This window comes from Ixodes scapularis, unplaced genomic scaffold, assembly GCF_016920785.2.
Source record: "Ixodes scapularis isolate PalLabHiFi unplaced genomic scaffold, ASM1692078v2 PGA_scaffold6__148_contigs__length_123643588, whole genome shotgun sequence".
NCBI lineage: Eukaryota > Metazoa > Arthropoda > Arachnida > Ixodida > Ixodidae > Ixodes > Ixodes scapularis.
This window is the reverse complement of record NW_024609881.1, coordinates 9,345,683-9,368,211: the sequence shown is the minus strand read 5'-3', so window position 1 is coordinate 9,368,211 and position 22,529 is coordinate 9,345,683. Positions and strand designations below refer to the sequence as shown.

General features: G+C 48.3%; 1 protein-coding gene across 1 annotated transcript in view; it reads left to right on the top strand.

Annotated features, from left to right (window-relative positions):
• Positions 1 to 22,124, top strand: part of LOC8027869 (fatty acid synthase-like) — a 143,835-nt gene extending 121,711 nt beyond the window's left edge. The window contains exons 14-16 of the mRNA XM_042294558.1: positions 4,758 to 5,008; positions 10,893 to 11,126; positions 21,413 to 22,124. Coding sequence (XP_042150492.1) covers positions 4,758 to 5,008; positions 10,893 to 11,126; positions 21,413 to 21,747 — 820 coding nt within the window. The 3' untranslated portion in view covers positions 21,748 to 22,124. The remainder of the gene's footprint in view (positions 1 to 4,757; positions 5,009 to 10,892; positions 11,127 to 21,412) is intronic.
• Positions 22,125 to 22,529: the final 405 nt, after the last annotated feature.

Sequence of the window (22,529 nt, the reverse complement as noted above, 5' to 3'; positions counted from 1 at the left end):
CAAGCATCTTCGCGCAGAGCATAAAGAATAAAGCGGTACTTCCTTACTTAAAATCGGAATATATTACGTGGCCTTCAATTTATTTTGATCGTGCATGCACTGGTAGTTACTGATCCTGTGTTACTAGTTCTTGCCGTCTCTCTTGGCTTTCCAGATGTCCTTCGTTCGTTTGGCACGTATAGCCCTCATGCTGAAAAGCGCCGACGTCGTGTTCGCGCTAACAGTGTCCGACAGTGCACATAAATACACGTACGAAGCCGTTTTAGCACCGTTTTAATGCAACGAATTTGAAAGAAAAACGCAGTAACTGACCAATTATTTCATCTGCGTGACTGAAAAATGTTCCAATGCAGCAAAGTAGAAATTTGGGCTAGTTGGTTCATGATCAGTATATACAGCGCCAAAAAACGACAGGACAAAGACGAGAGTAAACAGGACGAGGCGCACTCGCAACTAAAGTTTATTTAGGAAAAAACACATAATATATAGGCCGTTAAAAATGCCTATTCATCCCATCAATTCAGAAGACCTCTTGATAAAATCAAACTCTTTCCCTGAGAGGGCAAGGGAAGGCTCGCTAACGCATTCATCTCCCTTTGCTCTAATCTCAAACGCCTCGTGCACTTCTCGGCATATTTTATCTTTGTATTTCGCCAGAACCTTCACATCATGCAGAACTGGTGAGCACGGGCAGCGACTACAATGAACAGCTAGATTGCCAGACGGGCTTGCTCTCATAGCTGACGCATGTTCCCGTGCACGATCGTTGACACATCTGCCAGTCTGGCCGATGTACACGGAACCGCAAGTCAGCGGAATTTCGTAAACCACTCCGACGGCACACTCAGCATATTTGGTTTTATGTTTTGTGCCGCACTGCTCCATGTCTGTCTGGGGATTATTGATTCTACGGCACAAGCGTGCCATCTTTTCCGGAGCTGAAAATACTACGGGTACTCTAAACCGCTGTGCAACTTTCTTTAAATTATGGGACATGGCATGCAAGTACGGAATAATTACCGGTCTCGTTTTTGGCTTCTCTCTTGCCCGATTAGTTGCCCCTTTGAATTTTTTTAACAAACCTTCCGCAACCTCAGTCAGGCATCCTTGTGGGAAACCTGCCTTCTGCAGGCGTGAAATCTGTAGATTAAAGCTGTCTTGCACAGAATGTTCACAAGATCGTTTTAGGGCCATCTCCAAACACGTGCTAGCAATGCCCCTTTTTACTAATTTTGAATGGGCAGACTCGTACGGCAGGATGCATTTCTTAGATCTTGGCTCGTACGCCCAACATATGTGACCCTCCAGAAAGCGTAGTTTTAAGTCAAGGAACTGCAGTGTCCCTTCTACCGGCTTCTCGTGCGTAAACCTCAGACCTCCAGAACACGAGGAAAACACATCGAGCATCTGGGTTACAACGCCATCCAGCGATTGCTCTGCCAATTCGCTGAACACAAGGTAATCATCAACGTACCTATAAATCTTTATGCTGTTGTCGTGCCCCAGCTTCTCGGCAATGGTGTTGTCACATTGGCTTAAAAAAAATATCGGATAGCACCGGCGCGACACACGACCCGATACAGATGCCCTTCTTTTGGACGTACATATCACCTTGAAAGGAAACATACGTGTGCGACAGATAAAACAAGAACAGTTCCAAAAAACTCTCCGCACTGATGCCACTTGAATTGGCAAATGACACCTCACCGTTCCGTTCTATGCATTTTCTAACCCCCGAAAAGAGATGGTCGTGCGGGATAGAATAAAAAAGGTCTTCCACATCTAAAGAAAAAGCACTACGCATCCCATTAGCGTCTCCCTTCAAAAATTCAATAATCGTTTCCGAATTTCTAACCAAGAAAGGGTCGTGTAGTTCCAAGCACGACAGGTGTTTGGCGAGAAAGCCGGACAGCTGGGATTGCCAAGATCCCCTCTCTGTAACAATCGCTCTAAAAGGAATACCTATCTTATGCGTCTTGGCAGAAAAGAAAATGTCTAAATGGAGTCCCTTGCTAGATTGCACTCTTTTCAGAAGTCCAGGAAGGTTCATTTCACTGCAAAGTTCCTTAGCGCGCGTCTTGAGTTTTGTCAAAGCTCCCGGACTCACTTTCTTGAAGTTCTTGAGAACAGCCTGCTGAGCCTTCTCATGGTACAAGTCCCGCGGCGCCACTACAAAGCCACCCTCCTTATCTGACGTAAGCAGTTTTAAGTCTTGGTCTTTAAAGTAGTCTACGATGTGCGACGTTTTCTTGCACCTCACAGCTTGTCCCGAAGTACGCAAGAGCACATCAACACCGTCCGCCACGCACCTTTCCTTGTCTTCAGGGCTTGTTTTCTCCGCTATGCCTCTCAAGAGAGCCAGTTTGGCAACAGGTCGCAGCTTGGGCTCCTGGCTGAACTTGGGTCCCTTGTCCAGTGCTGACTTGATGTTGGGGGGAAGTACAACATCCCCGAGTGTAGCAACTAGTTGTTGCCGTGGTTCCCCTCGTTTTTGCGCCTAGTACGCACGATTTATTTGTGATATTTGCTCTTATAATCGAGCGCAGAGAGAAAATGCACTCGTTTTTTCCCATAGAAATGCATTACCGGAAGTCAATTTTGGATTGGTTGCTGTCTGCTTCAATTTGCGTCAGCACACTAGCGCCACTTGAACCTCTAGCGTACATTATAATAACTCTATGCCCATGGCAGCACAAATAGAGCAACGCTGTGGAGCAAGAATCGTTTTCGAAAACAAAAGTACAAGACAGCAAGATTGAAAACTTTGGAGGCGCGGACCATTTGGTCTTATGTAATTGGTTGACCAATCCCAATTAGGCGAGCCGCGCTAAAACTTGATGTCACGTGCAATTATTGATAATGAGCCAGACCACTGATCAGTGATGAGCACTGTGAAAAAGGCCCGTGCGTCTACTTTCCTGCACAACACTCGAAAACCCAATCACCGGAACTTACGGAGGCAGCTCAGCGAATGACGATGCCGAAACATATATTTCAACCAAAAAAGGCAGTCTGAGTTGTGACATTAAGCAGAGCAAGCTTGGCTTTTTGCGTTGCTAAATCTCACAACTCAGACTGCGTTTTTTCGTCTTAACTTATGTATCGGTATCGTCATTCGTTGAGCGGCCTCCGTAAGTTGCGGTGATTGGCTGTCCGAGTGTTGTGCAAAAAAGTCGACGCACGGGTGGTTTTAGAGTGGGGACCTGTGTGCGTGGTATTCTGTAAACCGTCTAACAACTTACAAAATGGTGTACCTCCCCTCCTTACCTCCCACCTGCTCCGTCGCGACTGGACGCTGCATCATGCTCGTTCCTGGACTGCGAGAGCCGCAAGTTACAAATACCGTCGTCACAGTAAAGTAAAGCGCTGCTTTAGAGGCACATACGGCCTCACGCACATTGCACTCGCAAAACACATCCACACAGTGTCGAATTTTGATCGGTATCGAAGCGTGCGAAGGCACAGAGATGCAGCAATTCTGCGTGCCAAGGAAGCTTTGATGACGCCGTGAGACCGGCGAAACTTGCTTTCGCGAGTTGTGGCTTTTACCTGAGGCACTGTGCTTTCGTAAAAAGTTCCACGTGTTCTCAACGCCAAGTCTCAAGAATTACGCAGGGTCTTAAGAAACTTCTTCGGCGAATGACGACGAACGAGTAGAAAACGTGTCTTCAGCACGCTTCCGCCAGTCTCTGCAACGCTAGCAAAACCGCAATTTGCCTATGAGAAAGATAGCCCCGTCCGGGGGCTTCACTCCCGCTGCAGCAACCAAGAGAGGAAGTGCGATCCAGCAGTTGTCGAAAAAAGATCAGTGGTTGCCTCCGTTTAACATTTGCTGACGACGAGAAAACTGAGTGACTGCTTTTGAAACGCAAGTTTCTTTGCTTGCAGGAGGAAGCTGTCTTCGGAAATAAATACAGTTCGCGGAACGCTCACGTTACGCTTTTATTTGCTGCTCCTCTAGATCCGTACAATAGACGTTGCGTCTTCGTTAAGGCATAATTGAGCTCGATTTGGTCGATTCGGGTTCGCCATTACAAGATGCAGGCGACGGAGGAACTTTGCTCCCCTGCTTTCATGACGAGAGTTTCTCCCTTTCAAAGGAACATAGGTCACAAGAGCGTTCCCCTCTTTAGGGAGGACTATAAAGACACTTTTTTCTAAGAGTGTATTGGCATCGTATCATTGTATCGCTTTCTGTCGCCTTTTTATGCTCCTTTTTAATTATTCTCGAAAATGAATCGCCAAAAAAGACAAAATATGCCCAAATAGATGTCGGCAATGTTTGTCGTCCTAAACAGCACCCTCTATAAGTGACGGCAGCAGAAAGAAAAGGCCAGGTGTGAAAGCGTATGAATGCGCACAGGCTTACTCGGTAGATGTGACCTCGCGGGTAAAGCACTGACCAGATCTATCTTGTTGACCTAATAATTGTAATTTCTTCCTAAGAAACTGGTGTATGTCGTTCTTTCGTAAAAAAAAACTTGCCCTCTGGAGACTTAGAGGCGAAGGGTCGACTCCGAGGGACGAACGACAACAGCTTTGGGAGACACACAACAGCGCATGCGCGGGTAATCGCCGCCTCGTGTCATTTCACCCGCTGCGTCTCCTGCAAGGGCGACGGTCTCTTCTCCCGCAATACTTGCAGTAAAAACTTTGGGTCCGCCGCGATACTCTGCCCTGCAAGCGGAGCGTATACAGTTACTCTAGTCGCAGTGAAACGCGAGTGTGTGAGCCGTTCTCGAGAGGGGCGTTTGTGGAGCGCAGGTGCTGAGGGACGCCCTGCTGGAGAACCAGACGGCGGAGGCGTTCGAGGCGGTGTGCCGCCCCAAGGTGGCCGGCACCCTGCACCTGGATGCGGCGTCCCGGGAGCTGTGTCCCCAGCTGGACCACTTCGTAGCCTTTTCGTCGGTGTCGTGCGGTCGGGGCAACAGGGGCCAGACCAACTACGGCTACGCCAACTCGGTCATGGAGCGCGTCTGCGAGAAAAGGGTGGCCGACGGACTGCCCGGTGGGTGTCCCTTGCTCCGGTCCACGGGTTCTCGGACTTTGCAATCCTGAGGAACTTGGGTTCCTCGAATATTCCATTAGTTGTTTTAATTAAAACATGGTTTCAGATTCACCTCGAGGTGAACCGTAATATTTTACTCGTTGAAATATTGATTGCGGCGACTCCGCTGGTATTGCTTCACCGCAGTGCACAGATGCTCCTTGAGAAGTGCACACAACGGGCCTAACCCGCCGCATTGAACGCTTCATCAACAAGTACAAATATCGCATTTCACTTCGAGGCGAATGTCGAATAGCCTGTCATTCGAAACTTCTGTTAGGAAATTTGAACATTCGCACAACAGTACTTGAATGACAGCTGACGAACTCCTCCTAAACTCGGGACTGATGCCATAAAGTGGTTGAGTAGCCTACAAATAATAACGTAAACAGTAACATATAAACAGTAGGGACTGTCTGGCTGATAGGTTTGCATCATTGGATGATTTAAATTTTCCGTAGTGATTACCGGCTGAAGTTCAGCTAGTTGGTACATAATTTAGGTAAATGGACAGCTAGAACGATAGGGACAAAACACAGACAGGGAGAAACTTTGGGTCCGTCGCGGTGTGTATGTCTCTGTTTCCCCCTGTCTGTGTTTTGTCCCTATCGTTCTAGCAGACCATTTACCTAAATAGTGATTATATTTGTGCAAAACTGTGGCTTAGGGGCAGGAGGAATCAGGGAAATGGTTTGGGAAACTAGGGTTGTGTTACGGGTTTTAGTTGAGCTAGTTGGTGCATACTGTTGGCAATCAGGTCAGCTGAACACGGGAAAAACAAGAACACGAAAGAAAGGACTGGACATTCACACCACTGACTAACAACTGACTTTATTTTTTCCTTGTCCCAGCCTAGGCCTTTTCTTCTTTGTCCTACGGCTTATTAAACACGTTTAAAAACAACCCTTTATCCTACTACTCAACGGGGTGTGCCAAACCGCAAATATTGGCGTTCTTTTTCGTGAACTCTAATGGACGAGGTGCACGCGCAATCTTCTCCTTTTTCTGCAATGGCCAAGGCCTCCAGCACTTCACGCTCGAAGGAGTTCTTGTTTCTATGAAGGACGGTTATGTTGGTGAGCTCTGCGTCACATCCACAGGTCCGGCAATGCGCTGACAAGTGTCCCGCTGATGTATTTTTGACCAACGCTGCGTGCTCTCTTGCTCTATCATTTATACATCGGCCAGTTTGGCAGATGTAGATCTTTCCGCAAGAAAGGGGAGTCCGATAAACGACCCCGGTTTCGTATTGGGCATACCGTGTTCTATGGGCTGTGTCACATATCGGCTGTTGATCACGTCCCTTGTTGACCCTGCGGAAAATGGCGTACGCCTTGTTCGGTGCCGAACAAACAACCTTAATCTCTTGCCTGCCAGCGATCTTTTTTAGTCTGTGGGTCACTCTATGGATGCAGGGCACAGCCGCGGTTTTGCATCGCGTTGATGGATTCGCCGCTTTCTCGCCGCTTGCTGCTCTGCTTGAGTTTCTTGGAGAGGCTCTCACAGACGCTACCTAACAGAGCGCTTGTGTAACCCGAAGCGCGTAGTCGAGCGATCTGTTTTTTAAAGCTTGTCTCACCTTCATGATGGCAGGACTTGCTTAGCGCAGAGAAAAAATCAGTACTGGCTACACTTGTTTTGATTGTCTTCGAATGGCGTGACTCGTAGAGAAGAAACTCCTTGCACGAGCGGGGTTCATAGCGCCAACAGTTTTGAACTCCAAAAGAAGGTCCAGGAACTTGATTGACTTCTCCAGTGGTAGTTCGTAATTAAGCACTCATTCCGGGCGACTTTTTTGGAAACAGATCAAAACCTTTTCTTTACATCCGTTCCCCGGATCTTCCACCTCAGTGTTGCATAGCACCAAATAATCATCAACATATCTAAAGATGAGTTTTACTCGCGCGTAATTCAGGTTCTCTTGAATGTTCCTGCCGGATGCTGCAAGGAACACATTGCAAAGATAAGGAGCGATCCGAGAGCCAATACACACGCCGCTTTTTTGTACGGAGTGTTGCCCTTGATGGGCCACCACTGTCGCTGCCAAGTACAGACTGAGTAGTTCCAGGAAGGTGTCCACGGTGATTCCAGCCAAGTTTTGGAATGTTGTCGTTCCTTGCTCATCAATGGCTGCTCGAAGGATCAACAAAAGGCCTCTGTGTGGTATTGAGTAATACATATCCTAGATGTCGACTGACAGGGCAGAGACGACATTACATCAGTGCTCTTCTAGATAACCAATAAATTGTTCTGAACTTCGTATCCTGTAAGGATCTTTGCGCTCAACCAGGGACAGCTTTTTATCCAGGACGGACGACAAGTGGGTTTGCCATGTTTCCCTTTCCGATGCAATGGCCCTAAAAGGTGCGCCATCCTTGTACGTCTTCACCTAGAAAAACACCTCAAGGTGCCCCATGTTCGTCTTTTTGATTTTTGTACAAAGACTTTGCACTTGTCCGCACCATCGCATACAAAGCTCATGATGAAAAGGCATCACAAATAATCAGTGAAGGAATGAACTGCATAGCAGGCCAAAGAAGCCAAAGGAGTCCAATATCTCTAGGTATTAATTTTGGCTCCGCGGTAAATGAGCTTCGAAACAAAGATCTCAAGCTCTGCGTGTCAGACAAAGAGGGTGGTTTTGTTGTTCTAGATTTTGGGAGCTATAGAGACAAGGCTGCCGCAGCCATGGCCAAAGACTTCATTAGTGTCGAAGCAAAACAAAGCAAGGGATCTAAACAGGACAATGTGCAGCTACTTGAGAGAGACCACCTGAGCAGTCTTTGTACAAAAATCGAAAAGACGAAGACGGGACACTATGAGGTGTTTTTCTCAGTGAAGACGCACAAAGATGGCGCACCTTTTAGGGCCATAGTATTGGAAATGGTAACAAGGCAAGCCCACGCGTCGTCCTTGCTGGCGAAATAGCTGTCCCGGGTTCAGTGCAACGATCCTTACAGGATACAAAGTTCAGAACAACTTATTGGTTATCTAGAACAACATGGATCTGGTGTCGTCTCTGCCCTGTCAGTCGACATCCAGGATATGTATAACTTAATACCACGTAAAGGCCTTTTGTTGATTCTTTGAGCAGCCATTGAAGAGCAAGGAACAACAACACTCCAAAACTCGGCTGGAATCACCATGGAAACCTTCCTGGGACTACTCAGTGTGTACTTGGCAGCGGCAGTGGTAGCCCATCAAGGGCAACACTTCGTACAAAAAAGCGGCGTGTGTATTTCCTCTCGGGTCGCTCCTTATCTTTTCATTGTGGTCCTTGCAGCATCCGGCAGGAACATTCAAGAAAACCTGAATGACGCGCGAGTAAAACCCATCTTTAAGTATGTTAATGATTATTTGGTGCTATGCAACACTGAGGTGGAAGATCCGGGGAACTGATGCAAAGAAAAGGTTCTGACCTGTTTCCAAAAAAGTTGCCCGAAATCGGTGCTTACTTGCGAACTACCACAGGAGAAGTCAATCAAGTTCCTGGAACTTCTTTTGGAGTTCAAAGCAAGCCAGGTCTGTTGGCGCTACGAATCCCGCTCGTGCAAGGGGTTTCTTCCCTTCGAGTCAGGCCATTCGAAGATCATCAAAAAAAGTGTAGTCAGTACTGCTCTTTTCTCTGCGCTAAACAAGCCCTGCCATCATCAAGGCAAAAAAAAAAAAAAAGCTTTAAGAAACAGATCCCTCGACTACGCGATTTAAGTTACTCGAGCGCTCTGTTAGGTAGTGCATGTGAGAGCCTCTTTAAGAAACTCAAGCAGAGAGCAGCAAGCGGCGAGAAAGAGGCGAATCCACCAACGCGATGCGAAATCGCGGTTGTGCCCTACATCCATGGAGTGACCCACAGACTAAAAAAGATCGCAGGCAGGCAAGGCATTCAGGTTGTTTGTTCGGCACCGAACAAAGCGTACGCCGCGTGCTGCAGAGTCAACAAGGGACGTGATCAACAGCCAATATGTGACACAGCTTATAGAACACTGTGTGGCCAATGCGAAACCGGGGTCGTTCATCGTATTCCGCTCTCTTGAAGGAAGAGCTATATCGGCCAAACTGGCCGATGTTAAACGATAGAGCAAGAGAGCACGCAGCGTCGGTGAAGACTACATCAGCGGGATACTTGTCAGCGCATTGCCGGACCTGTGAATGTGACGCAGAGCTCACCAGCATAACCCTCCTTCATAGAAATAAGAACACCTTCGCCCTTCGTGGAGTGCTGTAGGCCTTGGTCATTGAAGAAAAATAAGAAGATTGCGTGAGCACCTCGTCGATTCGAGTTCACGAAAGAAAACACCAATATTTGCGGTTTGCCACACCCCGTTGAGTGTTAGGCTAAAGGGTTGTTTTTAAACGTGTTTAATGAGCCGTAGAACGAAGAAGAAAAGACCTAGGCTGGGATGAGGAAAAAGTAAAAGTCAGTTGTTAGTCAGCGGTGTGAATGTCCAGTCATTTCCTTCGTGTTCTTGTTTTTTGTTTTTAGAGCGCAGCTCTTAGGGGCCCGTTTCCAGCCTGAGCGGCGTCGGCGTCGACGCAACCGGGGAGGGTCACGTGATCCCCGAGGTCACGTGACCCCCCCCCCCCGAGGTCACGTGACCCCCCCCCCCCCCCCGAGGTCACGCGACCCCCCCCCCCCCCCCCGAGGTCACGTGACCACCCCCCCCCGAAGTCACGTGACCGCTCCGAGGTCGCGTGACCCCCCTAGGTCACGTGACCCCCCCCCCCCCCCCCCGAGATCACGTGACCCCCCCGGGGTCACGTGACTACCCGCATGTGACGTGACCTCCCTCAGTACCCTTCCCTACTCCTCCTCAAGAGCTGCGCTCCAATTCGGCGTTGCAGGGATTTGTAAACGGCTTTCATTTTTTTTTCGTTTTCAGCTGACCTGATTGCCAAAAATAGGGTTGTGTGATTATTCTTTTAGGGGTTTCAATTAAAATGCCTCTGGGGAGCCCCTGAGTTCCTATGAACCAATAGGCTCTGGCACATGGTGTAAGATACTCTTCTCTGCATATATGGGAGATAACATGTTATGTTTGCAATCTTCTCGAAATTGCAGCTAGTTTAACCGTCTTTTTTAAAAAAAAATTCGCGCACTCCGCCCCAAAGAGTGACCCATGTCGCTCGTCACAACGATGGCCAGAACTGCCGGAATCGCACAAAACGTGTGTTTCCTGGCACGAAGCATTATGTTAATGTCGTTTGTAAATTTCATAGTGCTACACTTGTTCAGAGATATCTCAGTGACAAAAGTGCCATCCACGGTGTAAAACACTACTTCCGCCGGGCTGCGTGAGAACACACTGCACGGCGAATGATTCGACGTGATCGACTGCATAGAGTCCTGTTGCCGTGTGCCCAAATAGCCAATACCAAGAGCGTCACCGTTGGGCGAACGGCGCAACTGAGTAAAAGAAAGTGTTGTGTTGCCATAGCACCCGGGTGCAAGCACTTTCTGCTTGGTGCATCTGCTCTGATCTCAAAAAACACTGGCTCAAACGTTGCGTCAAAAATCTCTGCACTTCAATGCGTTGCTCTGCCAACCGCTAATCGAGGCACAAAACTGGGGTCAATAGAGATATTTAGAATGATGTACAGAAATATAGGGCACACTTGTCCTAAATGTATTACTTTTTGCGTCCACACGCGTGATACCCAGACCTCTATATCTGGCCCCCTGGTCCCGGCAAATCGTGAACGATTCTTGTACATACCTGAAACGCAAGATGCGCGAAGCTCGAAATCTCTGTCGATAGAGAGGAATATTCTAGTGCGCTGAAGGGGTAACTCGCGCAAACTGGACGCGAGGCGGGACAGCCCCTGTTGACTTCCCTCGTCCCCCCAGGCCTGGCCATCCAGTGGGGCGCCATCGGCGACGTGGGCGTCCTGCGGGAGACGATGGGTGCGGACGTGGGGGTGGGCGGCACGGTGCCCCAGCGCATCGGCTCGTGCCTGAAGGTGCTGGACCGCTTCCTGCGTCAGGGCCACCCGGTAGTCTCGAGCCTCATCAAGGCCGACTTGTCCGGGGCCACGACCAAGGACAAGCACGACCTCGTCCAGTCCGTGGCACACATCTTCGGTAAGTCCTCCCCCTCGTGCTCATCGTGGGAGGTACCGAGACTGGTTCTCGCACTTGCGCCTACAGAAAGGAGCGGTGCAACAATGTTTCTACTCTGAAAAAATGTCATTTAGAATTAATAGCTTACGGTTACGACATATGAAACAAGCGTTCGCTTTTAATGCGGAAGCATTATATGCGCTATTACGTTAAAAGGTGGCGGAGGCGTTGTGCCCGAAATATGCCCATAAAATACGTCATCAAGCACGTGCCGCTCCAGGTCAAAGCGGACGCACCTCAGAAATAAAACATACCAGAAAAAAAAAAAGAGACGTTTACAACTCCCTGTAATTCCGAATTAAAACGCAGCTCTTGAGGAGGACGAGCGGAGAGTACGGAGGAGACAGCATGCCCCTCCTCCTCATCCGTTAACGCTCCTCCTCCCTCCTCATCAACTCCTCCCGTGCTCCTCACCTCCTCCCCCTCTTTCACCTCATCCTCTCCTCCTCCCTCCTCTTCCTCCCACATCCTCCATTCTCCACCTCGCTCCTTCTCCTCCTCCCCCTCCTCCTCCCTCCCGTACGATGCATTATGGAAAATGTTCAATAATGTAACGCGCGCGTCACCGCGGTGCACTATGGGACGTTTTTCATAATGCACCGCACAAGTACGCCAACGGTGACGGCGATGCCGACGCCGACGCCGCTCAAGCCGGAGACGGGCGCCTGAACGCGTGACCGCACTAGCGTGAACGGCGCCGCCAATCGGCGCCGTTAGGTGGTGCCGCAGTCCCGCGTCCCCACGCAAGGAGTCCACATTGGCCTCCGTTTTGCTGGCGTCACGTGACAACACTGGCTTTCGCGATCGCGCGCGCGCTTCCCGTCAGGTTTCCCGCTCTTTCGTCGTCTGGTCTTTGTTACAAACTTCCATTTCGGCTCTCATCTTTCGGATATATCAGCATCAAAACCGCACTCGCTGCCTACATGGCAGGTGCCCAGGATGCCCTGGTGACCAGCGTGAATGTGGTTATCCTAGCCTGCTCGTTGACCTTGCGACGTTGCCGCGCTCTGAAGGGAAGGGGGCACAGGTTTTGGGTCCGGCGGAGTTGGTTCTACCAAAACACCGAAAGACAGATAAGTGTTTTGCTGGCCCGGCGCCGCGCCAGAGCTGAGGGCTACTTTCGAAAGTGACACCAAATCAACATGACATCCGTCACAACACAGACGACATGAAACAAGCGCCACGGAGAAAGTCACTCGTAATTCCGAATTCCTCTCCTATAATTTCGCAGCGGTTGTTCTTAGCGGAATTATCTAGGTAGTGTGGCTGTGTCTTGTCATATAAAAAGGGAGACCGCCGCGCAGTTTCAAGGAACCGCTCCGTTGGGGAAGGCATCGGGGGAAAATATGGATAGCGGACGACACGAAACAACGCTACGGTCTTCGAAACGCGAAACACGCGCGGAGCACCAGCTGGAGCGTTGCCATGGCATCGCAACGTCACCATCTACGCCACCTCCCATTGGCTGCTCTCTTCTGCGGCGTGGAGCGGCGAGCTCTGTACCGCGCAAGGAGCGGTTGGCTCTGTGGCGCTGTACGTCACGCCGCTGAAGCCCAAATCTGGTTTTGGTCGGCAGCCGGCCGCGCCGACAGTCGCGCCGCAGGCCTCCTCGACGCCAATATGGTCGTGCCTTAAAGGGGTTATGACACGTCAAAAATAAAATATTACATAACTATACTGCTAGGACCCATTGTATGTTCCTATAATCCTGCTAAATTTGTTTTGAAAAAGGCGCGATAATTTCGTGGATAAATCGATTTATATGCGGGCCCCTCGGAGGGGCAGATCCGGGCGGACCTGGAGGCTGATGACGTAGCCAGCCTCCAGCGTGGTGTCTACTTGCACGCACTCACAGACTCGGCTCTCTTGGCGTATCGAGCCTCAGCTTCCTCGTTTACCTTCCACGTTTCCAGCATCCGGTCTGTGACGATTACGTCTACGGCATCGATCGCCTTGTCGAAGTGTCCGGCATTGATCGCAGCAGTGATGAGAGTGATTGCTATCAAGAGATGTTGGAAGCTGTTCATTTTGACTGTGACCCGCTGGCGACGAGCTCCAGCGACGACGAGTTCGCCGTGGTCACCGTCGTCCGGGAATGTCTCGCAGGCGCAGGCAGGGTCGAAGGTCAACCGGCCGGGGGGCGAGAGCGAGAATAGCTTTCAGTTTACCAAGCTGTTTGAGCGGTTTTGTTCGTACCGCGACGGAGAAGAGCCTGGGCGATCATGGGGGCGCCTAGAATGAGAGAGTGTTCATGGTCACGTGGTTTATGGACACCATGGTGTGGCTAACTTGAGCAGTGTTGCCTGGTCGCCAGATGAAAATTATAAAAATTCGTAAATTGAATATTGCAATTATCAGAGCTCTAAAAATTGCGTAACTTGGTGTATATACTAAGTAGCCTATGGGCATTCCATTTCAAGAATAATCTACCCGTTTAGTTTTCGTGTCATAACCCCTTTAAGAGCTGCAATCTAAAAAATGCAGAGCACCGCAGGTGCTTCGTCGGGGAAGCCATGAAGCTGGCGGGGTTAGCCGCGACTGCGCAGTGGGGGAGCGTGATGTCAAAACCAGAGCGCGGTTTGCAGAAGGAAGACATGGCGCCCTCCCTCGGGCGCCTCAGTTGCGCTTCGGACTTGATCCGGGTTCAATGTGTGCTTCGTGCGAAGGACCGTGATGCGACCGCGTCTACGGCCTCGACATCGGCAGAAGCATCTACATCTACGGGGGCTTACGCAGGCATGCCCTCCCCTCCTCCTTCTCAAGAGCATAGCTCTTGAGAAGGAGGAGGGGAGGGAACGGAGGGAAGGGTATGTCGGTCCTCTTCCTCCGTACCATCCGCCTCCCCTCTTTCTTCCCTCCCTTCTCCTCCTCCTTCGCTCGTCCTCATCTTCCCTCCTTCCCTCCTCTACCCTCCTTCTCTCCTCCCACTGCCCTCCTCCTCCTCTTTTCCTAGTCTTTTGTACCTTTTCTTCCCTCTCCACCTCCTCCCCATACCTCCCCCTCCTTCTGCGTACCCTCCCATCCTTCTCCTCCGTACCCTAACCTTCTCTTCCTCCATACCCTGCACTCCTCCCACACTTTACCCGCTAAATTTAGCTGAAATATTAGGAAGGTTTAGGAGACCGTTTTCGCAGCCCGCTAAGCACCCGGATAGCGCTCCGTAATCCTCTACAAGACCTTGAACTGTGCACATGGCGCGCATGCGCAGCTGCGGCGTTTTCTTTACGGATACCGTAGCGGAGGAGAAAAACGATCCACTACAACTCCCTATTGACGCCACCTGACCTGAACGCGAATTCAGTTTCCCCGCTAAATTTAGTGGGAAAATACGTCACGTGACTTGGTGTCACGTCACCTAGGCACAAACTCAGTTTCTCCGCTAGATTTAGCAAGAAAATTGACGTTACGTGATATCAACAGCTATTCAATTCCTTGATAAATTTAGCGATAAATTGAAAGGGTATTGAGGCCACGTAGCGTCAGTTTTCCTCCTAAATTTAGCGCGGTTACGCCGACACCGCGAGACTCGGAAACGGGTGCCTGAGAGCAGCGCTCTAAAACAATTAGAAGAAACACGAGCAGCATGTTTTCTCTCAACTCGCAGCCAGAACAAGCGGCCACGTGATCTGGAACCGATTATATGCCGCAAATGTTTATCATAGACCGACGTTGTTAGGGGTTCGGCTAGTGTCGTCATTGCAGCGATTGGATAATAATAATAATAATAATAATAATAATAATAATAATAATAATGTTTATTTTTTGCATGTATCATACTATGTAGAAATACGGGTCTGTCAAAGCCAGTTGAATGACTTGTGGGACAGCACCCTTCACTTCATGAGTACAAAATGTCCCTCTGATTTGTAGTTCCCGACTCAGGCACTGTTACCACGCTATGGTACTGACGATGATAATTAAAGAAAGAAAAGAGAGAAAAAGATCACGTTTGTTAGCGTTCACGCAAAACACACACAGGGTCACGCACACACACAGACACACAAATTCATGATGTTTTGCTGAGATCTTGGAGTGCTCGTTTTAGTTTCTTCAGGGAGTCCGCATCATAAACGTCGTCTGGTAGGCTGTTGAAAATCGCTGGTACATAGAAGGCCCGAACCTTCTTCCCATATTTTGTTGTGACAAAAGGTACCTTAAATCGTTCTGTGTGTCTAAGTGATCTAGTAGCCACATGGGGTATCTTATATATATCGTTCCAAAAGTACTTGAGGACTACAGTCTGAACCAAAAAAGCCCTGAAGAAGGGCAAACCTAAGTTGGCGAGTTTTTCCTCTTCGGTTTGCAACGCTGGTCCATAGACAATGCTTTTAAAAATGCCTTTTAAAATTGTATCTAATTTTTTGTACCAGACTTCAGAGCTATGTCCAAATATTGTTATACCATACCGCAAAATTCCGTATACTAATGCTTGAGCTATTGATTTTTTTGTCGAACTAGGTATTAAGGATCGTGTATTGTACAGCAAACAGGACACACTCCGCAGTCTTCTGCAAAGCTGTGAGAGATGACTGTTCCATGACAAATTACTATCAAATTCTATCCCAAGATATTTAACCCTATCAACGTAAGTTACAGGACTGCAGTTGCAAGAAATACACCCAGACGTGTGCATGAAAAGCGGATGGTTGGACGTTAGAATTTTAAGGGGATTATGAAAACAGGCAAGCTTGGTTTTTGATACATTTATCGTTAGACAATTTGCTTCAAACCAGTCGTGTAAACGGCAAGTGTCGTTTTGCAGCGAAGTGATTGCAGTAGCCGGATTAAGGTGGACCGAGAGCAAAACCGTGTCATCCGCGTATTGGAAAAGGCTACAACCGGAGATTGCTCTGGATATGTCATTAACAAAGATGTTGAAAAGGAGAGGCGATAAAACAGATCCTTGGGGAACCCCGGCCTTTAAGTCAATTTTGGAGCTTTGGTTATTGGCTATAGAAACTACTTGTGTCCGACCAGTTAAAAAATTTTGTAGTAAAGAAAAGAAAGGACCGCGGAATCCAAGGTTGGATAATTTTTTCAGCAGAATGCTATGACTTACAGTATCAAATGCCTTGGAAACATCAATAAAGAGCGCGCAGGCGACTTGATTCTTCTCGAAAGCGAGATGCAATTCATCTGTGAAGTTCTCTAACAGCGGTTGGGTGCCACGCCCACTAACGAAGCCATATTGTCTAGGCGAAATATTGTCAAACCTATCAAGGAATGCCGTCATAGTTTCGAGAATATGTTTTTCCAATATTTGTATTATGCAAGGTAAAATTGAAATTGGGCGATAGTTGTCAAGTTTGTTGCGTTCTCCTCCTTTAAATAGAGGCTTCACTAGTGCGCTCTTCAAAGTGTCGGGGATTGATCCGGAAGAAATAAAACCATTTAGCATATAGAGGACCACATGTTTTATGGAATCATAATTCCTCTTTAGATCCTCCGCACTGATGCGATCTACACCAGGCGCCTTGTTTGCCTTGAAGCTGAAAAGCTGGGATCGAAGGTCAGGCTCGGTCATTTGGGGAAGGAAAGCTGAGGCGGAGCTTGAATCTGAAACACATGTTGCAAATAGAGAAGTGTCACGGGCTACTCCAGAGAACGTAGCAAAGAATTTATTAAAATCTTCTACCAATTTCTTAGTATCGTGGCCAAAAACTGTTTCAAGTGTGTCATCAATCGACCTCTTCACACCTTTGCCTCGCAACTGGTTTACCAAACACCATGTCTGTGAAATATTTGATCGGGCTTTAAAAAACGCTTTACGGAAGTATATTCTTTTCGCTGAACGAATAAGCGCGTTTACGCGGTTTCGCATAATGCGGAATTCTTCCTTCAACTGGGCATTTTTTGGAGACCGGCGACAACGAGCCCAAAGAGCATCTTTCAATTTTATAGATGACAGAATATCATCCGTTAACCAATCATGGTCGTTTCGACGCCGCCTCACAGTAATATTTTTTGTAGCTTGCCACCTAAAAAGGCGGAACTGCTCACTAAACCTAGTGCAGACGTCGTTGAAGTCTTGAATATGCAATAGATTATTCCAATCGTATTTTTGTACCAACTTATCAAATCGTGCGCGATCAATTATTTCTATATTTTGTGTTACAGCCGTCGGCGGCAGCTGTGTTACAAGTTGGCAAGCCACATAGTAATGGTCAGCAAGCTTCTGCTCTATTATGGCCGATTTTGTTGCTATGTTCTGAGCGCGTACATTGATATGGTCTAGGCATGATTTGACAATATGATCACCTAAATGTTCTTCTCGTGTGGGGCCAAGAATCAAACACTCCAGACCGAAATATGCCAATAAATTCAGATAGTCAAACACGAGAGACTTGACTGGCTTAAGCGTGTCGATGTTGAAGTCGCCTACCAAACAGATGTCATTCATGGATTGAAAAGTTTGAAGCTTATTCCTGAGCTCTTCCAAAAACTTCAAAGGATGAGCCGAAGGAGGTCTGTAGAAGGCTAGCAAAAGTAAAGACCATTTAGAATTCCATATCCTTATAAAGAGTGTCTCACAATTAACGAAATCGACATCAAGCTTTTCAGTACCCCACGATTCTCTCACAAAGATAGCAATTCCTCCTCCAAACCGAACGCGTGAAAAAGTGTGCATTATACCCTGGTATTTGGAATTCATTACAGGAAACGTCTTTAACATTAATTTCTGTAAGGACAAAAACATCAAATAGTGACGTTGCATTTTTGACAGTTAGTGTAAACTCATCCCAATATTTTCGAATACTCCTGATGTTAACATGTAACAAACCAAAAGTGCTATCACTGACTGTGTCAAAGAAACGTTGAAGAGATAAAAAGTCTGAGCAGTTAGAAAACTGTACCTCCATAATTCGATGTTGTCATTCGATACCTTGTTATCTGTCGGTTTGGCAAGAGAAGAGCTATACAATCTTCTCCAGGTCAGCAAACCGATGGATGCGTACTGCAGGAGAGGATTCTGTTTTCTTTGCAAACAGTTTACCATTCTTCACCCATGTGAATTTGTAATGCATGTCTCTTACTTTCTCACGTAACTTCCAAAAGAGCTCCTTGTTCCTGCGGGTGAGGTTTTCGTTGAAGAAGAATTTGGGTAAAGACCCGTTTTCTGAAAGAGGCCGCAGCTTTTTTCTTGTGGAAAGCCACTGATCTCTAAGCGCTGCCGTAGAGAATATGTCACGTCGAGATGGTAGGCGGTGCATGGTCACTATGTCACTTCGTTGGAAGTCAGCTAGGCCGAGCTTACTGGCCAGCTCATTGACGACGGTGATCAAGTTCTCATTTGAGGAACAAGGCAGCCCATGTATTTCGAGATTTGAATGTCGGCTATACTGATCACTGTCATTTAACTCGTCCTGGAGGTGTTCAATGGTCTTGGACTGCTCCGTAACTATCTCTCTCAGTGATGTGGTCTCGTTCCGGAGTTCTGTCACTGATGATGCGTTAGCGGTGGCTGTCAAGAGCAGAGAGTCGTAGCTCTCCGACAGGAAGTCAACCGACTTTTGAATCTCTGTTAGTGCAGATTTTAGGTTCTCGACTACAGGTTTTAATGTCAAGAGCTGGTCTATTTTGGCTGGTAAAGAAAGGAGGCTGTCGACGTTGGCCTTGAGGGACGTTAGGCAATCTAGTTTCGACTCCAGTGATCGAAAGTGCTCGCCAGTCACGGGAGATTCCCATTGTGACAAGCCCGTCTCAGATTGAGAACCGGGCTCTCTACTCTGCTCTCGGCACCGACGGCAGCGCCAAATCTCCCGCTTTGCAGCCCCCATGGTTTTAAAGGTGCTGTCTGCAATTCCAGAGCAAAGCTTTCCTACATGGTACGAGTTCTTGCAATCGACGCAGGACATGTGTCGGCCATCATTGATGATCTTTTCTCGGCAATTAGCACACTTAGATGGAGAAGACATGGCAGTAGAAACTAGAACAAGCGGTGAGAAATACCGTGCCGTCTTGTCACGCCGACTGTCCTGATGTGTGCACTCGGCTCGAGAAAAGCGTCGGGCTGAGAAAGCTGGTGTAAAGCAGCCGATGCAATCCAGTCAGGTCGACGCTTGGAAGGCTTGCGCTCCGAGTCAACAACCGATTGAAACGATGGAACCCTGGTGCAGATCAGGGAGCGTGTCAGTGAAGACTCCAGGATTTGGCGTTCGTAGTGGACTGGTTGCCGGGGTTAGCTGAGCTTGGAATATTTGATTAGTACTGGAAATATGAAGAGCAATCGAGAAGAACGATTGCTCTCGGGGACTTCTTCTTCTTCTCTTTCTCTTAATAATAATAATAATAATAATAATAATAATAATAATAATAATAATAATAATAATAATACATTTATTGCATGGAGCACAGCACTGTTTGCGTGACGGGCGCATCAAAGCCAAAACAAGGCTTGTGGGATGCTACCCTAAAATTAACGCTTTAAACATTGCTGCCCGGTATACAAAAAGGAAATAAGACAGATTGACATACACACGTCCTTAGAATGTCCCGAAGTCAAAGTCAGCAGATGGGTGCATGCAACACACAGAATCACACCTCCAAATACTGATGCAAGTACATAGATAAGGTTTAAAAAAACTTAATATAAAAAAGAACCACTACCCGAATTCTCGTCGAGCTTTTGATTATCGTGAGCCCAAATCGAGCGCTCGTGCAATGATTGGGTTTAATCTACGAGCCGCGCTAAAATTTTGCCACTGGGGGCTATGACAACACTGCGACCTCTAAACCACGTCATGAAGTTTTGCCAACAGGATGAAAGAAAAAAGCTCGTTTTAGAACATAGTGTAATACGCCAAAACAACAGGGACAGACAAAACGAAGGTAGAACTAGACAGGACGCGGCGTACGCCGCGTCCTGTCTAGTTCTACCTTCGTTTTGTCTGTCCCTGTTGTTTTGGCGTATTACACCATGATGCAAAACCAACTAGCCCAACTAGCCATCCTCGTTTTAGAACGCAGCATTAGGCGCTCGTTTCCGCGTTGAGCGGCTTCGGCGTCGCCGTCGGTGTCGGCGTAACCGCGCCCGTTGAGTTATGGGACGTCACATACTCCCCTAAATTTAGCGGGGAAACTGAATGCGCAGTGTTGCATTATGGAACGTCGCAGACCTACACACCAATTCAGTTTCCCCGCTAAGTTTAGCGCGGAATTGGATTGGAGTTGAGGTCACGGGACGTCAATTTTCTCGCTAGATCTAGCGGAGAAACTTAATTGGTTCATCGGAGACGTGACGCGATGTCATGTGATGTCTTTTTCCACGCTAAATTAAGCGGGGAAATAAAATTGGTGAGGTCCCGTGGCGTCAATTTTCCAGCTGAATTTAGCAGGGAAGCTGTGAGAGGAGGGTAGGGTAGGGAGGAGGACATGAGGGTACGCAGGAGGAGGAGGGGAGGGTACGGAGGGGGAGGAGTGGGTATGGAGGAGGAGAGGAGGAAGAGGGGAGGGTATGGAGGAGGTGGAGGGAAGAGTATGGGGAGTGAGAGGACAGTGTGAATGAGGAGGGGAGGGTACGGAAGAGGAGGAGGGGGATACAGGAAGGAGAGTCCTAAGGAGGAGGAGGACACGGAAGACGAGGAGGGTACAGAACCTCTATGTGAGGAGAGTGATCTATATCTGTATATATAGGTACGTATGTTTCTTTCTCAAATTGTTTAGCACAGTCTATTGCCGAAGGCAAAATACCTCAAGAGCTGCGCTATAATTTCGCATTACAGATATTTAAAAACGTCTTTCGTTTTTTATTCTCGAAATTACACCCTAAAAAAGAGGTTTCTTGGTCAACGGTGTTGCGCGCGATCACATACTTGAGTATTTTTAGTGCAAGTAAGCTCGCGTAAAGTGAAACACATTCCAATCGAATATCATTGCAGGGCTTCCTTAAGGCCGACTGCATTACGACCTGTCGCGTTATCTTACGAGAGAATGCACTGCCACACTGGTGCCGTCAATAGGGGTCCCTGGAACTGCGTTTCACCGGAGCGAAGGTTTTCCGCTATTTGAAATGAAATGTACATACAATCCATAAGAACTGCTAGTTTATCTCATTGTCGAAAATTTATCGAGCCAAGAAAGAAAGAATGATGCGTGAAAAGGAAGCTCTTCACTTGCTCGTAATCAGTTCCAAGTGCGTGAACCAGCCAAGCGTCGAGGCTGTGCAGTGGGGCTTCGGGAACACGTTCCGCCGGGTGGCTCGCGGGGTTGTCATGGCGGCGAACTGAGGTGGCGCTCCCTGGCTGCAGGTGTAAAGGACCCCTTGAGCCTGAACCCTTCTCTGACCCTGGGGGAGCTGGGAATGGACTCCCTGATGGGCGTCGAGGTGATGCAGACCATCGAGAGGGACTACGGCCTCAGCCTGTCCATGCAGGAGATTCGGGAGCTCAGCATCGGTCGACTCAAGGAGATCGGCGGAGGGGCCGTGGCCGGAGGATCCGTCGCGCCCCGGGGTGCACGCGGGCCTTCCCCTCTTTCGCGGCAGGCGGAGGCGTTTAGGGCGGCGAGACGGCCCGCTCGGCGGAAGCGGAGGAACGTCCGATTAGAGGGGCACTCCGGAAATTTTAACGCGGAATATGTTTAAAGGCTGCGATCACTGAAGAAAGTGCGACGGAACGCCACAGAAACCGTTGCGAAACGTGTTACACATACCTCGAAGGACGATCTTTACGGACTAACATATTGTGAAGGGTTGGGACCAAAAGAACAATAAATAAACAGGAAGGAATAAACGTTTAATCAAGCGAACTTATGCCCGAAACAAAAAGGAAACTGAAGATAACAACGGAGGGTACCGGGTGTCAAAGTCGGCGTAGCAGCAAGATCGACCACTGGCGAAAAACTGACTGCGGCTCGCAAATCGGAGCCCCTTAAGTACACGCGAAAGCTTCAGGAACAATCAGCGTAGAAGGTTCTGTGCGTAGAACATTCGTACCTCGAATAAAGAACAATGTTCTCAAATTCACTAGTCCGCGACATTCCAAAATAAAAAAGGCGCATCAGCTCAGAGGCTTCGAACCTCGAGCCATTTGCGTACGAGCTAAGGACAATAACCATTCGGCCACGGGTGCGCTTGGTCAAAGACGCGCGTGACATTACTCCCCCTTTAAAAAAAAAAAAAAGCATCGTCTCAATGCAGTGTAGTACAAGGCCACAAAATGGAGCAAAACAAACAAAAGAATGACAAAATACGGAGGATGGTAAAACAGTCCTATCAAGCCTAGCACGGGATCAGAGTCCACAGTTTTATCGTGCGCAGTGCGGCTTGAGGCACACGACGTGCACAATTTCAGGTCGTGATGGGCAACGTCATAACGTTCTTGTCCCGTCGGGCACCACCTCGTAGTTCAGGTCTTTGAACCAACA